Here is a 23421-nt window from a genome sequence, read left to right on the forward strand (position 1 = left end):
AAAAGTTGTTCTATGACTTTAGTATAATCCTAAAAAACTAATTCTAAAGTTCAAATCTAAGAGAAAATATTCTAGAATTGCCAAGAATATTTGGGGAAAAAATGAATTCTGACTTGCCCTAACACATATCAGAGTATAAGAAATAGTTATAGTAATTTAAGCAGTTTGGTATTTTTTTTTAAATAGGCACATGGATTCATTTGGAAGAATATATTCTAATTATCATTTCAAATCCACTGTGGAAATAGTATAAGATTTGAATATCTTTGAAAAGATATTGGGCCATAAGAGACTCTTAACTATAGAGAAGAAACAGGATTGCTGGAAGGGAGCGGGGTGGGGGGATGGGCTAAATGGATGATGGTATTAAGGAGGCACTTGTGATGAACACTGGGTGTCATATGTAGGTGATGAATCACTAAATTCTACACCTGAAACCAATTTTACCATATGTGTTAATTTCTGATTAAAATTTAAATAAAAACTTGAAATAAAAAAAAGAAGAAAAAAGAAAAGCTATGGGAATAATTTGGGGAAAGCATGTTAACATTCTACTTTACATCATGTCCAAAGAAATTCTGTAAACATGAAAGATCTAAATGTAAGAACGAAATATAAAATAATTTCAAAATGGAAGGCTTTCTAACTAACACAGTTAAAAAGGAAAGATAAATGGGTATGACTTTTCAGAAATATAAAATTTTTATATGGGGCAAGACACATAAGTAAGTGATATACTGAGAGAAAATATTTAACACATATATAAAATAACAAAAAATCATTACTACTAACAAAGAGCATCTATAAGTCAGTAACAAAAGGTCAAACAAATAGAAGAGAGGTAAATTTGAGAAAGAAGTGTACAAGTGTCCTGAAAACACAACCTCTGCCATACTAGAAATACAAGTAATAAAAATTAAAATAGTGAGCTAATATTCTTTACCAAAAAGTTGATGAAAATTTAAAACATCTATAATATTCAGTACTAGCAAGGGTGTAGATAACAGGACATACCTATACTTCTGGTAGGTGTGTAATTGGTAAAAAACAAAACAAAACAAAACAAAAACAACAACAACAACAACAAAAAAAAAACCTTTGGAAGATTTTAAATGTTCATACATTTCAGCCCAATTATTCCACTTTTAGCTATCTATGCACTAGAAATACTATAACGATGCATGTGGAAATATGTGCAAAGATGTTCACTGCAATGTCGTTTAAGTCACAAAAAAATTAGAAACAACCTGAGTGTCTATACAGTTAATAAGGTGCATCCAAAGGTGATAGTAGGAAGAGGAAACACAAAACTAAATCCTAGTACAACACTGGTGTTGACCACATAGAATGATTTAGTCAGAATGGACATGGGCCATAAACAATTAGCCCAAGAACACTGCTGCATACTGGCTTGATTTCAGCCATGGGTACATCATTTTAGGCAGCTGCTTTTAAAATTGGGACATATTTGTAGGAATTACACTTGAAGGGCACCCATAATATACTACTTAAGGGAAATAGTAAGTTGCAGAATTGTCTCCAGATACTTAACATGATTTTATTTTTTACAAAAAAATTAAAAGAAACAGAAAATCCACTGTTTATGTGGCAGAATGTGCTGCATATAATTTTCAAAATATTTTGAAATATTTAATAATATTTAATTCATCACATATTAGTATTTGTTATTTATCAGTTATTTACCCTTCACTGTATTTTTTCTATATGCTTTAACCCTTCCTCTAACCAGCTGCTCTCTTTCCTTCTTGCCTCTCAAAATGGATGACATAGTGGACAGAAGAGGAAAAAAGAAGTTGAGTTTGAATTTCACATGTTTACCCTGCCAGAAAAAATGGAAATGACGCAGGCATGGAAAAGAGATTTGGAGGAAGGCACAGTAAGGTTTGAAGATGCCAGCTTCATCACTTCCGTCATCAAAGAGGAAGGAGGAAGACAGTTGGGGGTAAACAATGAGATGTTGATAGAAGGGGGTTTGTGAGGAGGAGACTCCTAATCCCATCCTTCAGCCATCCTGGGGCAAAGCCAGCATAAGAGTAGGGCAGGGCAGTGACAGCCTGCGGGGGGATTTGAAGAACTGAAAGGAGGGTCCCTCTCCAGAGAGGTGGCTGTGTGGTGTGTCTAGGTAGATGGGTTTGAGTCAGCTTCACAAAGCCAGGACTTCCAGGGTGGTGCAGGAACCATGGTAGGATTCTTGTACATCCTGGAACATTCACAATTGTTATTGATGAAGTTTTGGGGTGATAGGAGGTTCGTGGGGTCCAGAGCTGACGGCCGAGAAACAATTCTTGATGACGTTTTTGGTGCAAAAAGGTGATTTTGTTAAAGCGTGGGGACAGGACCCATGGGCAGGAAGAGCTGCCCTGGGGTTGTGACAGGTAACTCATTATATACCCTCAGGTCAGGAGGGAGTCAGGGATTGAGTAAGTCTCTAAGGAATTTTGGAAACAAGATTTCCAGGACCTTGAGGGCCTGGCTGTTGCTAGGGAAAGTGCCAGTTGTTACCATTCAATAAAACCTCAGTCCTGAGACCCTTCAGATGCATATCGGGGGCCATAGGCTTGGAGTATGATTGCCAACATATATCTTGGGGCAGATGAGATAAAAGAAGTAGATTTACAGGATCCTCAAAGTTGGGATAATGTTAAGCTAAGATTCCCTTTTGCCCCCAGCATGGTGTCATCCTTGAGGCAGCTGAGCTCCTAGAAGGAGTTCACTCTGCTGGTCTCAAAGACTTGTCATTGGGCTATAGGCAGTAAGGGAATTTAATTCTTCATTTGCCTCAGTTTCCCACATTACCATGGCAAGCACTTAAACCCCTTTCCTTTGTTCTTGGGTAGCTAGGAGTGTCCCAGGAATATCACACATCTTCCACCTGGGGTGGGGTGGGGAGTGGTGTGCCAGCCTGTATTTTGCCCTCAGTTTGCCCTACACTCCCTCATCATTATTAGTCCAAGGACAGCACAAACTTAATACCAGAAGTGACCTAACCTTCAGAGGCTCTGCAGGGAGGGACCTCGATGAGTCTACCACCCAGGATCCTGGGCAAGAGTCAAGAAACCTTGGCACTGTGTAATGTCACAACCATGTGCCCAACTCTGAGGAGGGAGGTGAGGTGTTCATCAAGGAGAAGAACTGATTCAACAGCATGGGAGCTCCTACGACATGCTAAGTGGTTGGGGCACCTGGGTGGCTCAGTTGCTTAGGTGACCGCCTTTGGCTCAGGTCATGATCTCACAGTTTGTGAGTTAGAGCCCCGCGTGGGGCTCTGTGCTGACAGCTTGGAGCCTACTTCAGATTCTGTGTCTCTCCTTCTCTCTACCCCTCCCCTGCTCATGCTCTGTGTCTCTCTGTCTCTCAATAATAAATAAACGTTAAAAAAGATTTAAAAAAATTAAAAAAACATGCTAAGTGGTTGTAGAAAAAGAAAAATACCATTTTCTGTATGCTTGCATTTGTAGAGAGAAATTTGTAACTGCCCTTACCTGGATATCTGTCTTGTCTCATTTTCTTTTATTTATTAGGTTTTTATTTTAATTCCAGTATAGTTAACCTATTGTGTAATATTAGTTTCAAGCATACGATATAGTGACTCAACACTTCCATACAACACCCAGTGTTCATCACAACAAGTGCGCTCCTTTTTAAAACAATTTTTCTGATGTTTATTTATTTGAGAGAGAGAGAGAGAGAGAGAGAGAGAGAGATAAAGAGAGAGAGCATGAGCAGGGAAGAGACAGAGAGAGACAGAGACACAAAACCCAAAGCGGGCTCCGGGCTCAGCTGTCAGCACAGGAGCTGTGAGATCATGACCTGAGCCACAGCCAAAGTCTGATACTTAACCCACTGAACCACTGAGTGTCCCACAACAATGGCACGACTTAATCCCCATCATCTATTTCACCCATCCCCCACCCACCTCCCTTCTGAGAACCATCAGTGTGTTCTCTATAGTTAAGAATCTGTTTCTTGATATGTCTCTTTATCCTTTATTCATTTCTTTTGTTGCTTACATTCCACATATGAGTGAAATCATATGGTATTTGTCTTTCTCTTCTCTCACTTTCTTTAAATCCAAAACCCTTATTGTTACCCCACCCCCCTGAGAATTTTTATGGAGCAGGTGGAGATTTTCACTTTTTTCCTTATAAACCTTTGTTGTGATGAATTTTTTTTACAATGGCACACACTTCTTCTGTAATTAAAAATAACAAAGAAAATAATTGACATACACTCCCATGCATCAAATAGTAGCCTAAAAGAAATATCAAATTGGTTATTCAAGGTTAAATGTTTCCAAAGTAAGTATCCCTTTAATTTTTGGCTGCAAAAATCATTCATATTGTCTGCATCTAAATTTAATTCACCAAATAAAATAGATGAAGACTTTTTGTTTAAAGAAGACAGTGAAATGTGTTGGACCTGCTTCTTTTCATGCCCTACCACTGCTCAGCAATTGAAGCAACTATTAACTCGGCTTATGCCTATTAACGGCTGGATGCAGTCTTTCAGAATTTCCTTCCTAAGACAGCAGGGCAGAATCAATGGCAGTTTCAGCTCTCTTGAAGATTGATACAGGGTTGCAGTGCTTAGCAAAACCATGTGATCTTTTAATCAATCACTGAAATAAATCTATGCAACTGGTGTCGGGAACCAAAGTCATTTCACACTCACCTTCCTAATTCCCTAGAATCAAGGGAAATAGAATCCAAATTAGACTCACTGAGCCACACTACTGAGCCTCCACTCCCAAAGGGTTTTAATATTTGTCACTGTTCAGAAGACTTGTCTTGCAGTAAAAAACAAACAAACAAACAAACAAAAAACGGAGGCTGGCATATTTATCTGTAAATATGAAAGTGATGGAGCATCCCTTATGGTCCTGGCTCATAAATAGGCTAAGTCAGAATATTGTTGCATGAAACCATAATCCCCAATCACTGGCATGTAAACAGAAGCTACATCTTTTCATAGGATACTAGAAAGGTTTTGCAGAAATCTTATGATTCACTATCCTGACTTATTTTATTAAATATAAAATTTAATAAAATATTTCTACACAGAAGATTCTTTTTTATTTTTAAATATCTTGAGGAAAGAAGTTTCTCTAAAAATATCATTTATGACCTCACCTTCTTTACTTCTAGGAATTTCTTCCACATAAAAATCAACTCTTGATTTAATCTACATAATAAGAAAGATGAGTGAACCAGTGAGTCCAGAATGATAAATAACTTAAAAGTAATTTAACCTTGCCCTGAAGTATTGTGGGAGCATTACATAGTGAAGAACAATGCAATGTTATCTGAGTAATGTTTTTAAGAGCTTTTATTAGCTGACCCACCCCAAATTCAAGTGTGTGTCAAAGGAGTGGCCACGTCCAGTGTTTCTCAAGTTCAGAACCAAAACAGCATCTTAAATCATCTTCCTGGCCTCTGTGTTTGAACATTTAGCCTCTCGTTGAACACTTTGTTAGTTGCCTACAGTCTCACTGGGTACACAGGTAGAGTAAGCAGCAGAAATGTACATTTCACTTGAACAGACATGGCTCTCAGCATGCTATAACGTATAAAACCTGGGCTGAAAGCATACGGGGGTCTTCATAGCACATCAGGGGAATGGGAAAGGAATAGGAAACAAGGGACCAGAGTTGAGGGGCTAACTCCATGGCAACGTGGACTCCAAAATGAGGGGATCCAGAACTCCTCCAAATAGGTTAGGAGTATGGTTAACTTGAGTTTGAGCTTGGCTGTCCTGAGTACACAAAGCATGTACTGTAAATGTTGGGACAAAATAGTAGTAGTTTCGAAGCAGCATTATGCTTTATGGAATGGTGTGGTGGCATCACAATTCTAGATGGTCCTAGCAACTACTAGGAGCATATCCGAACAGAGTTCCAGTTCCCTGAGAGAGGAAAGGTGTGGCAGTGTAAAACGATCAGTCCAGCTCTACCACATATGCCAAGACATTTAGACAGAAGCCATCTGTGTAGATTAGACAAATAAGTGGGCTTCAGAGGAAAGGTTGTGGTTCTTGGGACAAAGATTCTCAATGTGTTGAGCATGCCAGATATTGTAAGATCAATAAGATTTCACCAGCTGGTCCCCAGGAAGCCACTATCATACTCTCTAATCAGCTCAGACACTGAGCAGAAATGAGTCTGGTTAAGGTCTGAAGATTCAGCAGAGCTGAGGAAGTCATGAGCACCAGTTGTCTATGTTAGTTAGACATTTGGGACCCTCTCCCACCAACTACTGTGCTACCATGGGCCCCAGAGATATATGACATAGATAAACCACAAGATTCCTTCTAGGAAGCATTTTTCTCCCTGATCAGAGTTTAAGACAAAATAGTATGTTATTTTTAAGTCTAAGTTTAAAGATGATTTATTGTCATTTCAAAGCATATGCTACTTTGTGTTTTATAAATGGAAACCAGGTGAAATGTATCCTTTGAAAGACATTCTCTGGGGCTATGTTTAATCAAACTCTAACACCCAGATGATGGCGTTCCTGGCAGAATTTCAAAATAAAGGCCACTCTGAGGACACAGCATGTAATTATATTATAGCAAGGGGTATTTAAGCAAGATTCTAAGATGAGAATGCCAAATACAGTGACTTTGGAATACAGGACTGTGAGGTCACATGACTGTATGAAATTAGGTCAGGGTATTTTTTTTTTTTTCAACGTTTATTTATTTTTGGGATAGAGAGGAACAGAGCATGAACGGGGGAGGGGCAGAGAGAGAGGGAGACACAGAATCGGAAACAGGCTCCAGGCTCTGAGCCATCAGCCCAGAGCCTGACGTGGGGCTCGAACTCACGGACCGCGAGATCGTGACCTGGCTGAAGTCGGACGCCCAACCGACTGCGCCACCCAGGCGCCCCAGGTCAGGGTATTTTTTTTTTTTTTTTAATTTTTTTTTTTCAACGTTTATTTATTTTTGGGACAGAGAGAGACAGAACATGAACGAGGGAGGGGCAGAGAGAGAGGGAGACACAGAATCGGAAACAGGCTCCAGGCTCTGAGCCATCAGCCCAGAGCCTGACGCGGGGCTCGAACTCACGGACCGCGAGATAGTGACCTGGCTGAAGTCGGACGCTTAACCGACTGCGCCACCCAGGCGCCCCTCAGGGTATTTTTAATAGTAAGTTGTGTTTAGTTTAAGAGCGGTGTCACCTGGGAAATAGACAACTTGCGTCTTATGATTTCACAAATTTTCTCCTCTTATTTTAAAGCATTAAACCATTAAGAAGACATTTTACCAATTTTAAGTGAATAACATTTTCTTTAAAAATTTTTTTTTTTAATGTTTATTATTTTTGAGAGAGAGAGATAGAGACAGACAGAGAGCAAGCAGAGGAGGGGCAGAGAGAGAAGGAGACACAGAATCCGAAGCAGGCTACAGGCTCTGACCTGTCAGCACAGAGCCCAACTAGGGGCTTGAACTCAGAAGCTGTGAGATCATGACCTGAGGTGAAGTCGAATGCTTAACCCACTGAACCATGCAGGCGCCTCCCCTCCCCAAGAGACTGATTTTTTTTTTTTTACTTTTTATTTAATTTTTAATTTTTTTAAATGTTTATTTTTGAGAGAGAGAGACAGAGTGCGAGTCAGGGAGGGGCACAGAGAAAGGGAAACACAGAATCCAAAGCAGGCTTCAGGTTCTGAGCTGATGGCACAAAGCCTGATGCGGGGCTCAAACTCACAGACCGCGAGATCATGACCTGAGCCAAAGTCGGATGCTTAACTGACTGAGCCACCCAGGCGCCCCAACAGGGCTCATTCTGATTCAGGATGTATGAGTGGTCTCCTTCTCAGTGAAACTTACTACATCCTCTCTTTCCAATGGGATGAACAGAATCAATCTGCTTTCAGAAAGGTGGTCTTCGTGTCTCCAGTGTGTGTGTGTCTACTAGGAATGTCTCTCCCATCTGGAAAGATCTAGCCTAAAACATTACTCTTGTTGGAAAACTAATTAAATTTTTTTTCCGTAGGAGGTAGACTATGGTATCGTGGAAAGATACTTTGAAATTCTGACAGCACACTGGCAAAAACTTCCTACCCTTCACATCAGGGACTGTGTTCTTTGCAGGGCTATGCAGATTCTGAAACACAATGCTATAATTACAGGCCTGGATTCTGTGTGTGTTCTCAAGCCTTGAGACATCAAGGTATTAAGTTTTCTTTCCCAGAATAAATGCAATGTTTCTTATATCTGATTATTTAGTGTGACAGAGACCACATCTGATGCTGCATTAGAAAGAATGATTTATCCATTAACACCTTTTTAGCTATATAGTAAGGAAACAAAATCCTGTTAAATCCGTGAGTCCATACCTCAGGGATCCTTTTGTTTTGGATAAATATGTGCCCCAAGCTAGCTTAATTTTCCTTTAGAGGCAGGGAGCTTAATGTAAGAATTAGCCTTTAAACTTGGAGAAAGCTGACAGGCTATGTCTGCACCTTCCTCAGTAAAATAATTTCAAAGTCATTTTGAGTGTAACTTCTGGACAAACCAATTAAGAGTGGTGCCCTAAAAAGTGAGATCAGTGGGGCGCCTGGGTGGCGCAGTCGGTTAAGCGTCCAACTTCAGCCAGGTCACGATCTCGCGGTCCGTGAGTTCGAGCCCCACGTCAGGCTCTGGGCTGATGGCTCAGAGCCTGGAGCCTGTTTCCGATTCTGTGTCTCCCTCTCTCTCTGCCCCTCCCCCGTTCATGCTCTGTCTCTCTCTGTCCCAAAAATAAATAAACGTTGAAAAAAAAAATTAAAAAAAAAAAAAGTGAGATCAGAAACTTAACAATATTTATGGCCAAGATGTAATAGAAGATGATTTTAGCACAACGGGCAAGTTGTAAGAAAAGGCCGGCATCCGAGTGAGAAAAGAGGACTCAGCCTTCTGATTTGTACTCCAGGTCTTGCTACTTCTGCCAAAACCCTGTAACTCCAAAGTCCCTGATCAGGCTGCTGCTCTTTCTGGCCAGACAGCAAAGCCTCCCGCCAGGTGCCTGCAGTCTTCTATCCAAAAGGGAAGAGTCAAGAATAATGAAAGCACAGGACTAGAAGGCACCTCAAACATCTAGTCTATTTCTTGAATCTCCTTTGTAACATCCCTCCTGAATGGGCATCCAAAAATGGAATTTACTCTCTCCAAAGGCAGTTCACTTTACATTTGTAAGGCTCCAGCTATTAGAAAAATCTTGCTGGTTAAGAGTTGACATCTCTCTGTGTGTGGCTTCCTCTGCTCACTGTTGCCAATTTTCCTACTTGGGCGTATACTAAACACATATAATTCCTCCTGTTTATGTCAGTTCCTCAGATATTGGAGCACAGCTATTCTGTTATTCCTGAGGCTTCCCCCTCCTTTTCTTCAATGGTAAACACTGCTACCTACTCCTTTGACCGTTTTTCATGTAACATGGTTTTAGAACCCTTGCCAGTATAGTTGCTTTCTTTGAATACATTGAGTTTGTTTACAACTTAAAAAAAAAAAAAAATGGTATTAGGACAGAACCACTCTAAGATTGGAATAATCAAGAAACAGAATAGAGCTGTCCTCATACCTGCCCCTACTTCCATCAATGCAGGCTAAGTTCAATGTTTTTCTTTTCTTTTTTTTGGTTATCTCAATATCCCATTGACTTGTCTAGCCCTTCTTTTTGAAAAACAGCTTACATCTTTTGTATTTGTGATCTGTATTTTCCCCATTCTATACGTGCACAGCTGTTTTAGACCCAAGACAGGACGTTGTATTTTCCCAGGTTAAATTTTATCTTGTTAAAGTCAGATCATTGCTCAAGTCTCTCAGAATCTTTTAGTTTCCAGGTTTAGTCAGTCAATATATTTTCCCTCTGCTCTTCAGTTTTCTCACAAATGAGAAGAGAAACTACCTCATAAGATGGTTGTAAAGACTGTGTGATCCAATACATGAAAAGTGCTTAGAAGGGGGACAAATAGTAATAAGGACTCCATAAAGTAAATTATAATTTTGTAAGCTAGTCTAGTGTACAAAAGTGTCTCATAACTTTAAAGGACATTTGTTGACATCAAGCAAATGAGCCCTGTTTTAGAATAAAATAATTTAGTCACAACTATATAGTAAGCAGAGTTTCAACAAAAAATTGTTTAAGCAACATAAATGAACACTAGAGACCTTGGTGGTTATAGAATTCAGGGAGAAAATCGTTTTTTAAAATCTCTATTCATTTCCAAGTCAGAGGGCTATATAATTGGACAAGTTGAGGCTCATTTGAATTGCCTCCTAAACCCACATTCCCACCTCCTAGAACCATCTGCTACTAGCAAACTCTAGATCTACCAGAATGATAAACTGCTTTGCATCTCCTCTATGTGAAATCATTACTCAAGCTGTAGGAGTGGATACAAGTTTTCAATGACACAGCATCGTGTGTGAAAAAGTTGAAACTTGCCCCACTGTCAATCTGACACCAGAAGCATTAGCAGGATAACATTCAGGAGGTGCTCTTGGTTTGTGATGTCTCAGATCCGGGTTCACCTCTTAGCGCAAGAACATTTCAGCTATGTGACCTTGGAATAGCTACCAACCCTCAGTCCCTCCATTTTCGCATTTGTGGGAGTGGGATATTACTTCTAAAGATGTAAGGAGTTTGAAGTAACATGTGTACAGTACCAACTATGGTTAATATTAGCAGCTATTAGTCATTGCTATGAATGGATGATGATGATGACGACAGTAATCGACAAGAACTTTTTGATGCCTACCAAGTTTCTATGAACAGAACTTGAAAATCCGCTACGTCAATAATACAATACAACTAGAAGACAATAGGAAGAAGAGAAGAGAGAAAATAGGACTATATTATGCTGTGATTACATGCTTTGGAATCAGTGTGGAAACAAAATTCTCTTAAAACAATAACTTTTCATTTCTTAATTGAAAACATAGGATAGAAAAAAGTCAGATAGTCTTATAGAATGGCCTAATATTATGGCATATAATTTCATTGAAACGTGGAAATATAAAAAAATTATAACTTCATTCAACCTTTCTTTTTTTACCTCTCTCTCTCTCTCTCTCTCTTTTTTAAATGTTTATTCATTTTTGAGAGAGAGAGAAATGCAAGTGGGGAGGGGCAGAGAGAGAGAATTCCAAGCAGGCTCTGAGCTGACAGCATGGAGCCTGATGTGGGGCTCAAACTCACAAACTGTGAGATCATGACCTGAGCCAAAGTCAGATGCTCAACTGAGCCACCCAGGCATCCCTCATTCAACTTTTCCTAAGCGACTGATACCTGACAGGTAACCCACGCTCTAAAAAGACAATGCCCTTGGTGGTCATAAAACCTTTTTTATAGTACTTCTCCAATGTCTAAGCACTCTTTCTGAATCCCTTGAATTAAAATTGAAAATATTTTTATCTCAAAAATCATCAAATCATGGAACATTATTAATATTTTCTTTGTCTACACAACACATTAAGCATGAAATGAAACTCCATATCAAAGAGTGAAGTTTCCACCTTTGAATAGCTTTTCCTTATCTCAATAGTCAGTAAAGTCTTTGCTTTGTAGAATGGGGAATTAGAATACATTTAACAAATGCAAAGAATTCAGCAAAATTTAATCTCTGTATTATAATATTTGAGGTGTGCAATCTCATACAAAGGTAAATATGGGTTTAATTTTGAAGTAGATGTTTATCCCAAAGCCAAAGGAATATTTTAGTAAATTCTCCTTTAAAATGGAGAATACAGAGGCCCTGGATGGCTCAGTAGGTTAAGGGACTGACTCTTGAGTTCAGCTCAGGTCATGATCTCATGGTCATGAAATCAAGCCCTGCATAGGGCTCCACACTGGGCATGGAGACTTCTTAGGATTCTCTCTCTCCCTCTCCCTCTCCCTATTCCTCTCCTCACTCCCCTACTTCTCTCCTTATCTCTCTCAAAAATAAGTAAAAATAAAAGTAAAATAAAATGAATACATTTCAATTGTAAATTTTCAAATTTTCAATATTACTATTTGGTTCTTTATATATTATTATTTAAAAATGATGTATCTTATATTTACCACGGTTAATTGCCTTGACATCCCTAAAAGCTTCTACTTATAAATCTTCTTAATGTTAGAGAACTTTAATAAAAGAACATTAAAAAAAAATTATTATTCACTGAGAGGATATAAAAAACTTAGATATTTCATTCTTTTAAAATAAAAACCAAGCAGGCCTTGATATAGATCTCAATTCAAGTAAATCAGGGTAGTACATGTTTTACTGTGTCAGAGTGAGAACAAGATTTTGTAGACCACCGTGTAATGAAGTATGCCCCCAATGGTCAAATGTTAAGGTGTAAAAAGATTACACACCAAATACCAACTCCCAGAAATTATAACCCAAAGTGGGATCAGAAAGCTGGGCCAGCTCTCTGGGTTAGGATGATTTCAGATAAGGGACAATTTAGAAACAGAATAAAGAAGGATTCAAAGAAAGGCAATAAAAATATCACATGTACTTACAGAGAAACAGCATTTCTAAGGAAGATGGGTCATGAAAGAAAGTCCATCAAAGTGAGTTTGTCAGATCAACTTGGAAACGCTAAATATTTTATCTATCCCATAGAGAGCGAGAAAGCTTAGAAGAGAAGTCCTGCAGCAAATAAATTTGGTTCATTTTGTTAATAATTGATCATATTAAAGATTTTCTTAACATAAAATTTACCATCTCAAGGACATTTTTCTGCCCGGCCAGACCTAGGGTGGGCAAATGATTTCATTTTCATAGACAAATGGAGATGTCCGACGACTGGCTGAAATTCCTATCACGGGGTACCAGGTGGTGGCAATGCCTGCCCCAGAAATCCAGGCTACTACCCAGGGCTTGTGCAACTACATCAGCACAGACACAGAATCATGAAAGAAATGTAAAAAGGCTTCTGAGCCTTGCTGAAAGATAGTTGATAGAATAAATGGTTTTTAAAAGAATATTAAGTTAAGGGGCGCCTGGGTGGCGCAGTCGGTTAAGCGTCCAACTTCGGCCAGGTCTACGATCTCGCGGTCCGTGAGTTCGAGCCCCGCGTCGGGCTCTGGGCTGATGGCTCGGAGCTTGGAGCCTGTTTCCCATTCTGTGTCTCCCTCTCTCTCTGCCCCTCCCCCGTTCATGCTCTGTCTCTCTCTGTCCCAAAAATAAATAAACGTTGAAAAAAAATTAAAAAAAAAAAAAAAAGAATACTAAGTTAAGAGTCAGGAGCTGTAGGTCCAATTACTTGACTCTACCAGTGTCTAGCTGGTGTTGGTTCCTTTGAACTAGGTGAGAATCATTTTAGGATGTCCAGCAGCCCTGTTGCTTCTTCCGATAACAGACCGAATCTCTTTTGTGAGGACTCAGGGGCTTGTGGTTGAATAGAACTGACCCTTCTTCCCTGTGTTCTCTCCCTCTCACCACAGGAATGGCAGTGACCGAGGACACCCTGCTTCCTCCAACCACCCCAGTCACAGAGATTTGTTCAGGGATAAACACATGGTCCAAACTGGGCTAGAGTTCGCCCAGGAAGACAGTTTTTTTCTGCTACAGTCATTAGACGGGTAAGATGTGAGTGTGGGCTTAGAGGGGGGTCTTTTTTTATTCCCCTTCTCTCTCTAGGTGGAAGAGCTTTGCTGAAAGAAGGAGATTGTGGAAGAATCAGAATGGCATGATACATCAGCTTCTTGTGCAGCTGAAGTAGCTGTACCCTTGGTCTTGCAAGTCCCCTGAGTCAGGAAGTTCAGCATCTTACTTAACCTTCGCTTGAATAGGGTTTATGATGATGGCAACTCAAAGAGTCTCAATTAACGTAGTGCATTCTGGGTTGAACATTTTGTAAATTTAGAAGATATTTATGTTACTCAGAACAAGGATACATTCTTTTCTTAGCTCATTTATGAAATGTCAGGCAGGGAATTTCACACTTGATCCTTTTTGTTAATTATTCAGGCCTTGAAAATTCATGGTGGGGGAAATGAATAAAACATGTATTCCCAAGCTGAATTTGTAGAAAAATATAGGTAGCCTCAAGAAATTCATTTGGAGCTCTTTCTTTAGGCCTTCCATATTCATGCTTATCTTGAGCTTGAATATATAATGTACAGTGAGCCTTATGTATGCTACCTGAAGGCATGGGAAAAAGTCAAATTAAGTTGTTTGAGTAGTCCAGGCCTTCACATTAATTATAGAGAATAGAGAGTACTTCATCTGTAAGGGGAAAAGTCACAAGTATGTGTATCTCATATGTAACTAGATCTCCATAGACACAAATCAAGCAGAAGACAGGATGGGATCACAGAAGGCCTCTTTAAATTCCATGATACTTTGCACTCACCTTCCAAGGTCTAAGTTAGTAGCTAGTGCAGAGGCATGCCTATACTAGATACTAAATAATAAATATTTATTGACGATAAAGATAAGAAGATCAGGCAAGGCTTCTTTGACCTTTGGATATAAGAAAATTGAGCTAGCTATATATAACAGGATGCTTGCAATAGTGCGAGACTCTGCAGAGGAGAGAGAAATGGAGGAGGAATTAACAATTTTTCACATTCTTCTTTCATTGCCTAGCTCTTTCACCTGGTAGTCTTTGATCCTTTCTTAAGTCTTCTAAATGTACAATTTCCTAGTTGCCATTTTGAGAATTCAGAATCACCTGTAAATTTCTAGAGACTTAATAGGTTCTTCTTGTTTTCATTGATCTTCTTCAAATTTAGGGTCCTTTCTCATTTCTCTTAACTTAGCATTTAAAGATTTTTAAGCTTGTGCAATATATAATCTTTGACTTTTCTGTCCCTTGGGGTTTTAGTTTTCTTTTTTTCTTTCCAGTTCTTAGATGAAGATTGAAACATATATGTCAAGATAGAGATGTATTGTAAGACTCTAGGCACCTTGCATAAATCTTATTCACTCAACATTTTGGGACTATTGCAACTTTTCTATGCGTCATTTTATTGCAAACAGATAGTATAAAACAGCTGGAGAATATGTGATGCTTACTTATAGTCTACAGTAGAATGGCTATGTTTCATCAGTATAAAATATGGGAGACGGAGTATGTGAGTAAGTGCACGTGCACCTGCCTTAATCAATACTATTTAGAATATGAACTACATGATCCTGCTCAATTTATAGGAAAATAAATACAGCAAGAGAGACACTCCGTATCCCAGAGGGATTCTTTTCCCAAAGTAATCAGACATGTGGAGTCTTGGTCTGATAAAAATCAATGACTCTTTCAGGGCAGTATATCTTTAGATGTGGGTGAGGGATGGAGTATATAATGAAAGAGGAATTGGTGAGGGCAGAAGGCAAATATGAAAAAAAATCTGATGAGAAAAACTAACATTTTCTCCTTGTAATAAACCGTGCCAACATGGAGGCTATAGTGTAAATATGTATGTATATTCATATCACTCTGAATTCCAGAAATAGTAAATAGGAGCAATTTCTTTATTATTTGACTCTTTGGGGTAGTTCACATGCCTTCTCTCCTGTGTGTTTATCTGTGCCTGTGTTTTACGGCTCAAATGAGTAGGAATCATCTCATTGTCTCAGTAATAACTTGTGATGTACCATGTATACATGAGTGCTTGACAAACACTATCTGTTTGACTGGTGAGTTTCGAAAATATTACTGTATAATGGAAACTTGTTTTACAATGGGAGCAGGGCAGAGTTTTGTTCCAGCATTATCACAGATAGCTTGACCTTTAATGTATTGATCACTTTGTGCCTGCATTTACCCACTCAAAAAATATTTCAGCAAGCCAACTCTTACGTATATCTAGGGATGGAAACACCCTTCAAAAAATAATAAGTAGATCAATGAGTATATGCTTTTTTTTTATTCTCATTGAGTATATATTATTTAGGTTAGAAGCAAGCCACTGTTGGTAAGCTTACTGAGAAGTATTTAAAAGTGCATCTAGTTATCTTTGTAACAGTTCTTGTAGAAGCTCCCTCTGAAATCTTTTGACTTCTTCAAATATAAGTAGTAAATTTAGACTATTCTATTAAAATCACCATAAATGATACATGACTTGCTAATAATATTACCTACTTTATTTTTTCCTAAACTGTACCTTCCAAGAATTTTTAAACCTAAGCTGATGCTATAAATTTGATCCTAGACTTTGAAACATTTTAAGAATCTAAAGCAATACAAAAATATTTGGAAAGGAAGACTGTGAGATTGGCCATGGAAGCAATTAACCATTGAGCATTTAAATTCAGAGATTAGGAAACAATTACTCTTGTTGGAACTGACTTTAAAACATATCCCATTTGAGCTATTGTGCACATATCTAAATGGGATTTGGCAGGTGGATAAAAGATTTGTTGATTCCTGTTTTGGGGATTGCTGTAGACTTGCAGCTTCAACAGGCTTTCAAACTAGGTTTGAGTCTTACAGAACAAACTGAACCCTGGAATCCTTTCCTGGCATTGCAACCCCCCCCCCCCCCCATGACAATTATAATAAGCCAAGGCTAACGAAGGCTCTAAACTGCATGTGGAACAGCAGCTGTGTGCTCCGTCAGTTTATAAACTGCTGTCTACCCAGGCCTGGTTGGGTGTCTGAAATTTTGCTTTGATTATTGCAAGTAACACATTATGAGTCAAAGAGTACTTGACTCTGGGCAATAACATTTCTATGCAAAGGACCAAGATTGCAAAGATAAAATATATTTCTAAGGTACCTCATAAAGAGATGTATGGAACATCTTAATGGACAAGGAAATGTTAAACAAGCTAATTCAATAGAACCATAGAATTGGAATGTCCTTATAGAATTCATCTTTTTCATTTCAGGGATGAGGATACTCAGCTACTCAGAGACTGGAACAAAGCTTTCCTGCATCATAGTCCAGTATGTCTTTCCCTTTCCATTCAAAATTAGTGCGGGAAGACACAGTCACAGGACTGACTCTGGACCCAAGGAGAAGTTAGGATGGCTCAGAAATCAATAATCAAGCACAAGACCTAACACAGGTGGATGACCTTTATATTTTGACTTCCCTCAAACACCTTCAAGGTGTCCAGAACTCAAGTTCTTAATACATTTTCAGAGGGAGTGGCAAGGTCTATATTAAAATCCTAAGAAAAATAACATTTATCAACAATTGGCTAAGTCCCTTAGGTGGAGGGCACTCAGCCTCAGTGGCATCAGCGGTTGTCTTCACAGCCTGAGAGGGGTTACCACCCTGCTAATCTACTTGCTGAGTCTCACAAAAACCTCTCTCTGCTCCTGCTGTATTTCCAGAAGGGTTTCAGGAAGTATAAGATACCTCCCCATGGACCGTGTCCGAAGCAGCAAGCTTTTACAGAAAGCCGTCTCTCTCTCTCAGGACTTCCCACTAATTACCGACCAAATGGTGGACCTAAGTGTGGGATGATATAATCTGCCTGTTTGCATCTCTCAATTCCCAATCTCTTAAGGCAGAAACTGTTTTCTCAGGCAAAACAGATAGTGACTTTTAAAACTCACTTGCCTTTACAGCATGACTGTGGGAAAGGATAGATGCTCCATACACTCTGGGCAGGATTAAAAAGTTTCATTGAATGTATTTGTAGAATCAGAGAGAGATGGAGCCAAAGGTAGGGTGAGACAGGGAGTGGTGTGGGACAAAAGAAAGTGGTTGCCGTGTGGCCATCAGGGAATACGGAGTGTAAAAAGCTTCTTGCACACATCACCTCATCTATAAAAACCAGAACCACTTGGCATCTCTCGAAGTAACAAATGGATCTAAGGGCTGTGGAGAAGAGTTGTTGGCAGGAAATGGTCCCCAGGGCTATGATATTTTCAGACTATGTGCATTTCCCTGTAAATGCATAGATCATGGATTACATAGCTCTGTTCACATATCTTTTTTTACCTAAGGACTAAATTTTGCACGTTCTGGTTTGTCTGACAATCACAATTTCTGGGAGCAAGAGAATAAATTTGGATAGTTGAGGTAAGGAGAAACTAAATTTTCTTTTGCAGGGAGGAGGAAAGAGGTATAAAGTAGTATTAAGAGGAACAAGTATGAAGGAAATTGTATTGCTAGGGGAGATGGTAGGAACAGAATAGCTTGGGCAGGCCCCTTTTTCAATTTTCAGGACTTTGGCTTTCAATGGAAATGTCTGTTCTATACAAACAAGCGAAAATGGACCCGTAGCTGTGAAACCTTTCTGTCTGAAACTCGCTAGAAGCATGCTCCTTGCACAGCAGAACACATAGCAGGATTCCTAAAAACTCTGGCTGATTAGTTTTTGATTCCAAATCGATTTCCACCAGAGCACTGAATTCACTGATGGGCTAATAAATTTGTAGGAATACGGAACCCTCAGCAGATGTGGCAGCCACAAAAGAAACCCGAGTTTAATTTTAAACATCTGGTTTGTCCCAGCGTGAACGGGTTGCTGTGTTTTGTTTCTCTCTTTGAAACATGGAGGCAGCAGATTAACTTGGTGCCACAGAAACTGTCTACTAAAATAAAAAGCCTCCATTTCCTGTCCTATCCATTAGCAAAAGTAAACTGTCTTCCATGACTCACCCTTAACTACATGTTGACTCTGCTCCCCTCCCCAGATACAAAAAACAAAAACAAAAACAAAACAAATAAGCAAACTCTTACCAGCTGCAAAGACAGGAACAGCAGGCAAAACTTCCCAATCCTTTTTTGCAAGCCTGCAACCTACCAGCATTCAAAAAACCATTTGAAGTCATAATTCCTGGCAAGATTTGAGAGTGAAATCCACACTTAATAGGGGTAGGATGTTAAAGAACACTCAAGCCTTTAGATCCCCATCTTTGACTCAATGGACATGTTTCCACCAGTTGTGCTTCTTCCTGAGTAAATGGGACACATTATTTTTATTGAATTTTAGTCAGTCTTGTATCTGCTGTTGTGAAGTCTTGCATTGTATAGTATAGTAGAGGATCCTTTATGTTTTTGAAAATATTTAGGATCCTAACCCCCAAGCGTGAATACAAGCTGCTCTAACCCTCTCATCAAGTTTAGGCTTGAAGTTCTTGCATTGTATGGGTTACTTTCACATTCACCGTTTTCTAGGCTCTTCTTTCCATCACTGTTCAATTTCTAAGTCCTAAATGTGCCTCCCACCATCTGTAGTTCCACTCCAGCCCATCCTTCCCAGTTTGGGTTGTAATACTCACCCCCCCACCCCCCCCAGGACTTCAGGACCTTGGCTAACTCCTCTGAACCTTTTTATCTGGCCTGGGGTTGGGAACTCCAAATTTAAAAAAAGCAGATCGAGTTCCCCTTTTAACCAGGCCTTTTCCCTAGAAAATGCAATATGGCAAAGACAATGCATGCCATGTTTTAGTAACAGTGTTTTACCTCAGGGAGACTTAGCCTCATTATGTACTTTAGCAGCTACTTTTCCTCACATTTATTCATTAATTATTTATTGATTCTTCGGCAGCATCCCGACGCCCTCTTGCTGACGTTGGTCAGGGGCAAGACGCCCTCCCTGAAGGCTGGCCAAACCATCTCTTCCCTTCATTAGCGGTGTAACCCTGTGTTCTCACTGGAGCCCTGCACGGAAGTGTCATCTTCCCCGCGGGGGCCTCCTGTTGTCTGTCCTGGCTCAGAGAGCTGAGCCTAAATGAAATATAAAATATTAACTGTTAGAGAAAACAAAGGATGCTGCCTCCAGCATGGCTCCTGTGCCCGAGGCTTGGCCACGTCTGACTAGTCCCTAGGCCTCTCCGTCTTCCCACACCCTCGTCCCTCCTCGGGATCCGCGAGTTGAATTGCAGCTCTCCAAAGCGAATTCCCTGGGCCTGTAACCTGACTCCTCACCACCACGCATTCCCTTCTGCCCAGAGCCCAGAATGACCACCAGGAAGCCAGGAACAAAACACTTAAATGTTGCGTTTATTAAGGAAATGTTAAATACGAAAAAAAAAAAGAAAGAAAAAACTCATAACTATGTCATGAATGTCAAGAGCACTTTTGTGGCGTAAACCGTGCAGTCACGAGCTACAAGTTCTATTCCAAGTCTTCGCCCCGGCACTAGCTAGGGCGTTAACCACCTCCCCACCCCCGCACCCTAACCTCCCACGCCCCCCCCCCCCGTTGCAAATTCAATAAAAGAAACAAATCACCCAGTTCACATTCGCAGGCTCCCCCTCCCTCTACCCCTTCTCACACGACAACAAAACTCTAACCCCAGGCAGGCAAACAGGCCACTAGGGCAACAAAGGACTTATCAAATATTTGTATTCAAGCAAACAAACACAAAATCCCTTAAAACGGCACGTTACAATCAATCAAAGGTATTTATAGTCTCTCCCGCCAGGGCTGGGAGGAGCGGGAGAGAATGGGCGCGAATCCTGACACTGATTTGTGTGTCCCCATTAGTTCTGTTGCGTGGCGTATACACCGGTCACTTTTCGGGCCACCAGGCAATCGGTGCCGCTGGGTCTCTCCCCTGCCCGCCCTCTCCACCTGCCCCGAGAGCTTGGCCCACCTGCGGTGGAGGAGGGCCGTCGACCCGGTCGGTCTCGCCGCATCCCACGCTAGCGGCAGCTTCCAAAGTTCTGCGCCCTAATTGCCCTCTTCTTGCCACTTGCTGCTGAGTCCAGTCAGGGCGCTCTCCTCCTACTGCCAGGAATGGGGGCTTTCAGAGGGCCAGCGAGAAACGGGTCGCTTCATCCCGAAAGGCAAAAGTCGAGAGAAATAATTGACTCCGACAGGTTTGCTTCGCCCAGTCTCGGATGGTGAGGGGCGCGGCCGGGCTGGCTAGGTGGGGAGGCGTTGGGGCGGCTGTCGCGGAGGTGGGAGGGCCGGTCAGTAGGGCCCCACGACCACCGCCTCCACTTCCTTAGACGGTCTCCGGTCTTTCACCAGGAAGTTGATCATGCCCTCGGACTTGATGAGGAGGTTGCAGCCAAGGAAGAAGATGCCAAAGACCACGGTGAGCGAGAGCACACACATGACGGCGATCTGTACCACGCGCATGATGTACAGGCTGCGCTCGTCCGGGCCGCCCTCGGCGAAGCCGTCGTCGGTCACCACCGACGCCTGGGTGCAGCAGCGCACGGCGCGCTCCAGCGCCTCGCTGCTGTTGGCCAGGAGCAGGCCCGCCACATCGGTCTGGTTGTCCAGCGCTGGATTCATCGCGGGAGCCGGCGAGCGCCCGGGGAGGCGCGGGTCCGAGGGGTGGGAAGGCGCTAGGGTTGCGAGAGGAATGGTAGGGAGCGGAGCGCTCACTTGCAGATTTGCGCGCGCCGGGGCTGCTCGCTCTCTCCTTTCCAAAGTCCCCGGGTCGTGGGACTTTCCCAGGAGCCTTTCCGAGGCACGCCGCAGCTCGGCTGGTCTGAGCGCCGTCTGCTCTTGCCGGGGCGGTGCTGGTTCCCGGCGCTCGCTCGACTGGGGGCTGTTGGAACTTGGCGGGGCTGGGCCAGTGGGGCCGTGGGAGGTGCGGCGGCGGCGGCAGCAGCGGCGTGGCTGCTCTGAGCGAACAGCGGCCCCTTCCGGCCGCACCGCGGCTCTGCGCCGCTGCCGTTCGGCAATGGGGGAAGCAAAGGGGCGAACCTCCTTTCCTTGCTTTCCTTGCTTTCCTTGCTTCGCCTCTTTTCCAACTCCAAAGACGAGGCAGAAGTGACTGTACTTTTCTGGCTTGATGGACGATTAAAGAGTTTCGGGTGGGGGAGGGGTTGCGATCAGCTGAAAGTTTCCGAAGAACTGGGTCACACCATCTCTGCGCGCGCGTCCTTTGCCTTCTGCCCCTCTCACCTCTGGGCGATGGAAAGTGGCGATGAATCGCAGGTGCCAGATGGTGCTTGCTAAAGCGCGGGCCAGCCGCCTGTGCTTGATTCCATCTTGCCTGCGACAGAGTTCTGGTGGAGTAGGGATGATCTGGGAGGGGTGTGTGTGTGTGTGTGTGGATTTTAGGAAGAAAGAAAAGCAGGTAGGAGGGAAAGAAAGGAGGAAAAAGGAGAGTGGAAGGAAAGAAAAGGAGGAAGGAAGCTATTGGAAGAATAGAGAGTAAAGGTTTTGTAAGATGTTTGTAGAGATTTTTGAGGGGTTAGGGGGAGAAGGTGCTCTTCTGTGGCCTTTGTGTGGAAGTGGTTGCCAGGAGCAGGGTCACCTCTCCGGTGAGGGTGGGAAGGTGGTCAGAGTGGGCACCCTTATAATCTTCATTGCAGATGAGTTTTTGGATGTGCTTGCAATGTTTTTCTCCGTTGGCAGTAGATCAGTTGTTTTATTGCTCATCAATATCAATCACCTAGAACACTGGCCAACTGCTGGAAGCCTTCCTCATTTTCCATAAACTGATGTGTTTCATCTTAGCCATTTTAAACAAAGCTACAGATGTTTTAGGGGCCTGACTGAGGCTTCAGCCCATTGTGATTTTGCTGGTAGTTTCAGTGCAATGTTATAAACCTGTCAGTTGTTTCTTAAGCTCTAGAAGAATACTTGAGGTTTTTTTTTTCTCTCTTCTACTCTTTTTTTCTCCCTCACTCCCCTCCTCCCCCTCTCTCTTCCTTACTTCCTATTTTTTCTTTCAACTATTAACAGGTGGAAACCAGTAATGGGAAGCCCAGCCCAAACTTTTGATAGAATACATTTACTACATTTCTATTAAAACATAGTAGCTGTCTTGCCATTTTCAACTCCATTATCAATTCTATTCTAATTGCCAGTTAAACCCACTTATGTTTCTCTCCCCAAACATCATTTATTCCATGTTCAGAGATTTCCTTAATGTTTTTTTACTAATTTATGACCACCTTGCAGAGTGAACTCCCTTTTTAAAGAGTTTTCAATTTTGGGATCTTGATTATATATCTGCCTCAGTAAACTTAGATCCTTCTAAATAGCTACTTTTATATTAAGGATAGTTTACTAGCTAAAGATCCAGACTTCCGGGCCTTATCTCTAATTCACCTGGTTTATTGCTCTAGTGTTCATGATTACATTAACCTTGAAGAATACTCCCAACAATTTCTCCTTTGTTTTTTTTATTAAATTTTTTTAACATTTATTTATTTTTGAGAACAGAGAGAGGCAGAGCGTGAGTGGGGGAAGGGCAGATGGAGAGAGGGAGATGCAGAATCTGAAGCAGGCTCCAGGTTCTGAGCTGTCAGCACAGAGCCAGAAGCAGGGCTCGAACCCACGAACTGTGAAATCATGACCTGAAGTCTGACCTGAAGTCAGACACTTAAACAACTGAGCCACCCAGGTGCCCCAACAATTTCTTCTTTAGACAAATGTATTATTAATTGATTGAAAAAAATTATTTAAATCTCATTGTACAGTCTATCTTAGTTAATATGGATGGTACTTAACAATAAAACATACCACATATGTGAAAAAGTTACAGAAGAATTTAAGAAAATATAAAGCGATACTAAAATGAATAGTAAAGGCAAGTAGTAGGAATTTAG

The 23421-nt window shown here is 41.3% G+C and overlaps 1 protein-coding gene across 1 annotated transcript; it reads right to left on the reverse strand.

The window, feature by feature from the left end:
- Nucleotides 1-20231: 20231 nt before the first annotated feature.
- RPRM (reprimo, TP53 dependent G2 arrest mediator homolog) lies at nucleotides 20232-21563 on the reverse strand. The gene has a single exon (XM_045479866.1). It carries the CDS (start codon nucleotides 21146-21148, stop codon nucleotides 20819-20821), a length of 330 nt encoding a protein of 109 aa, XP_045335822.1. The 5' UTR covers nucleotides 21149-21563; the 3' UTR covers nucleotides 20232-20818.
- Between the last annotated feature and the right edge of the window lie 1858 nt (nucleotides 21564-23421).

This window comes from Leopardus geoffroyi, chromosome C1 (genome assembly GCF_018350155.1).
Source record: "Leopardus geoffroyi isolate Oge1 chromosome C1, O.geoffroyi_Oge1_pat1.0, whole genome shotgun sequence".
Taxonomy (NCBI): domain Eukaryota; kingdom Metazoa; phylum Chordata; class Mammalia; order Carnivora; family Felidae; genus Leopardus; species Leopardus geoffroyi.

Bases quoted from the DNA above. Each gene is read 5' to 3' on its own strand.
- RPRM (XM_045479866.1), bottom strand. From the start codon at position 21,148: ATGAATCCAGCGCTGGACAACCAGACCGATGTGGCGGGCCTGCTCCTG.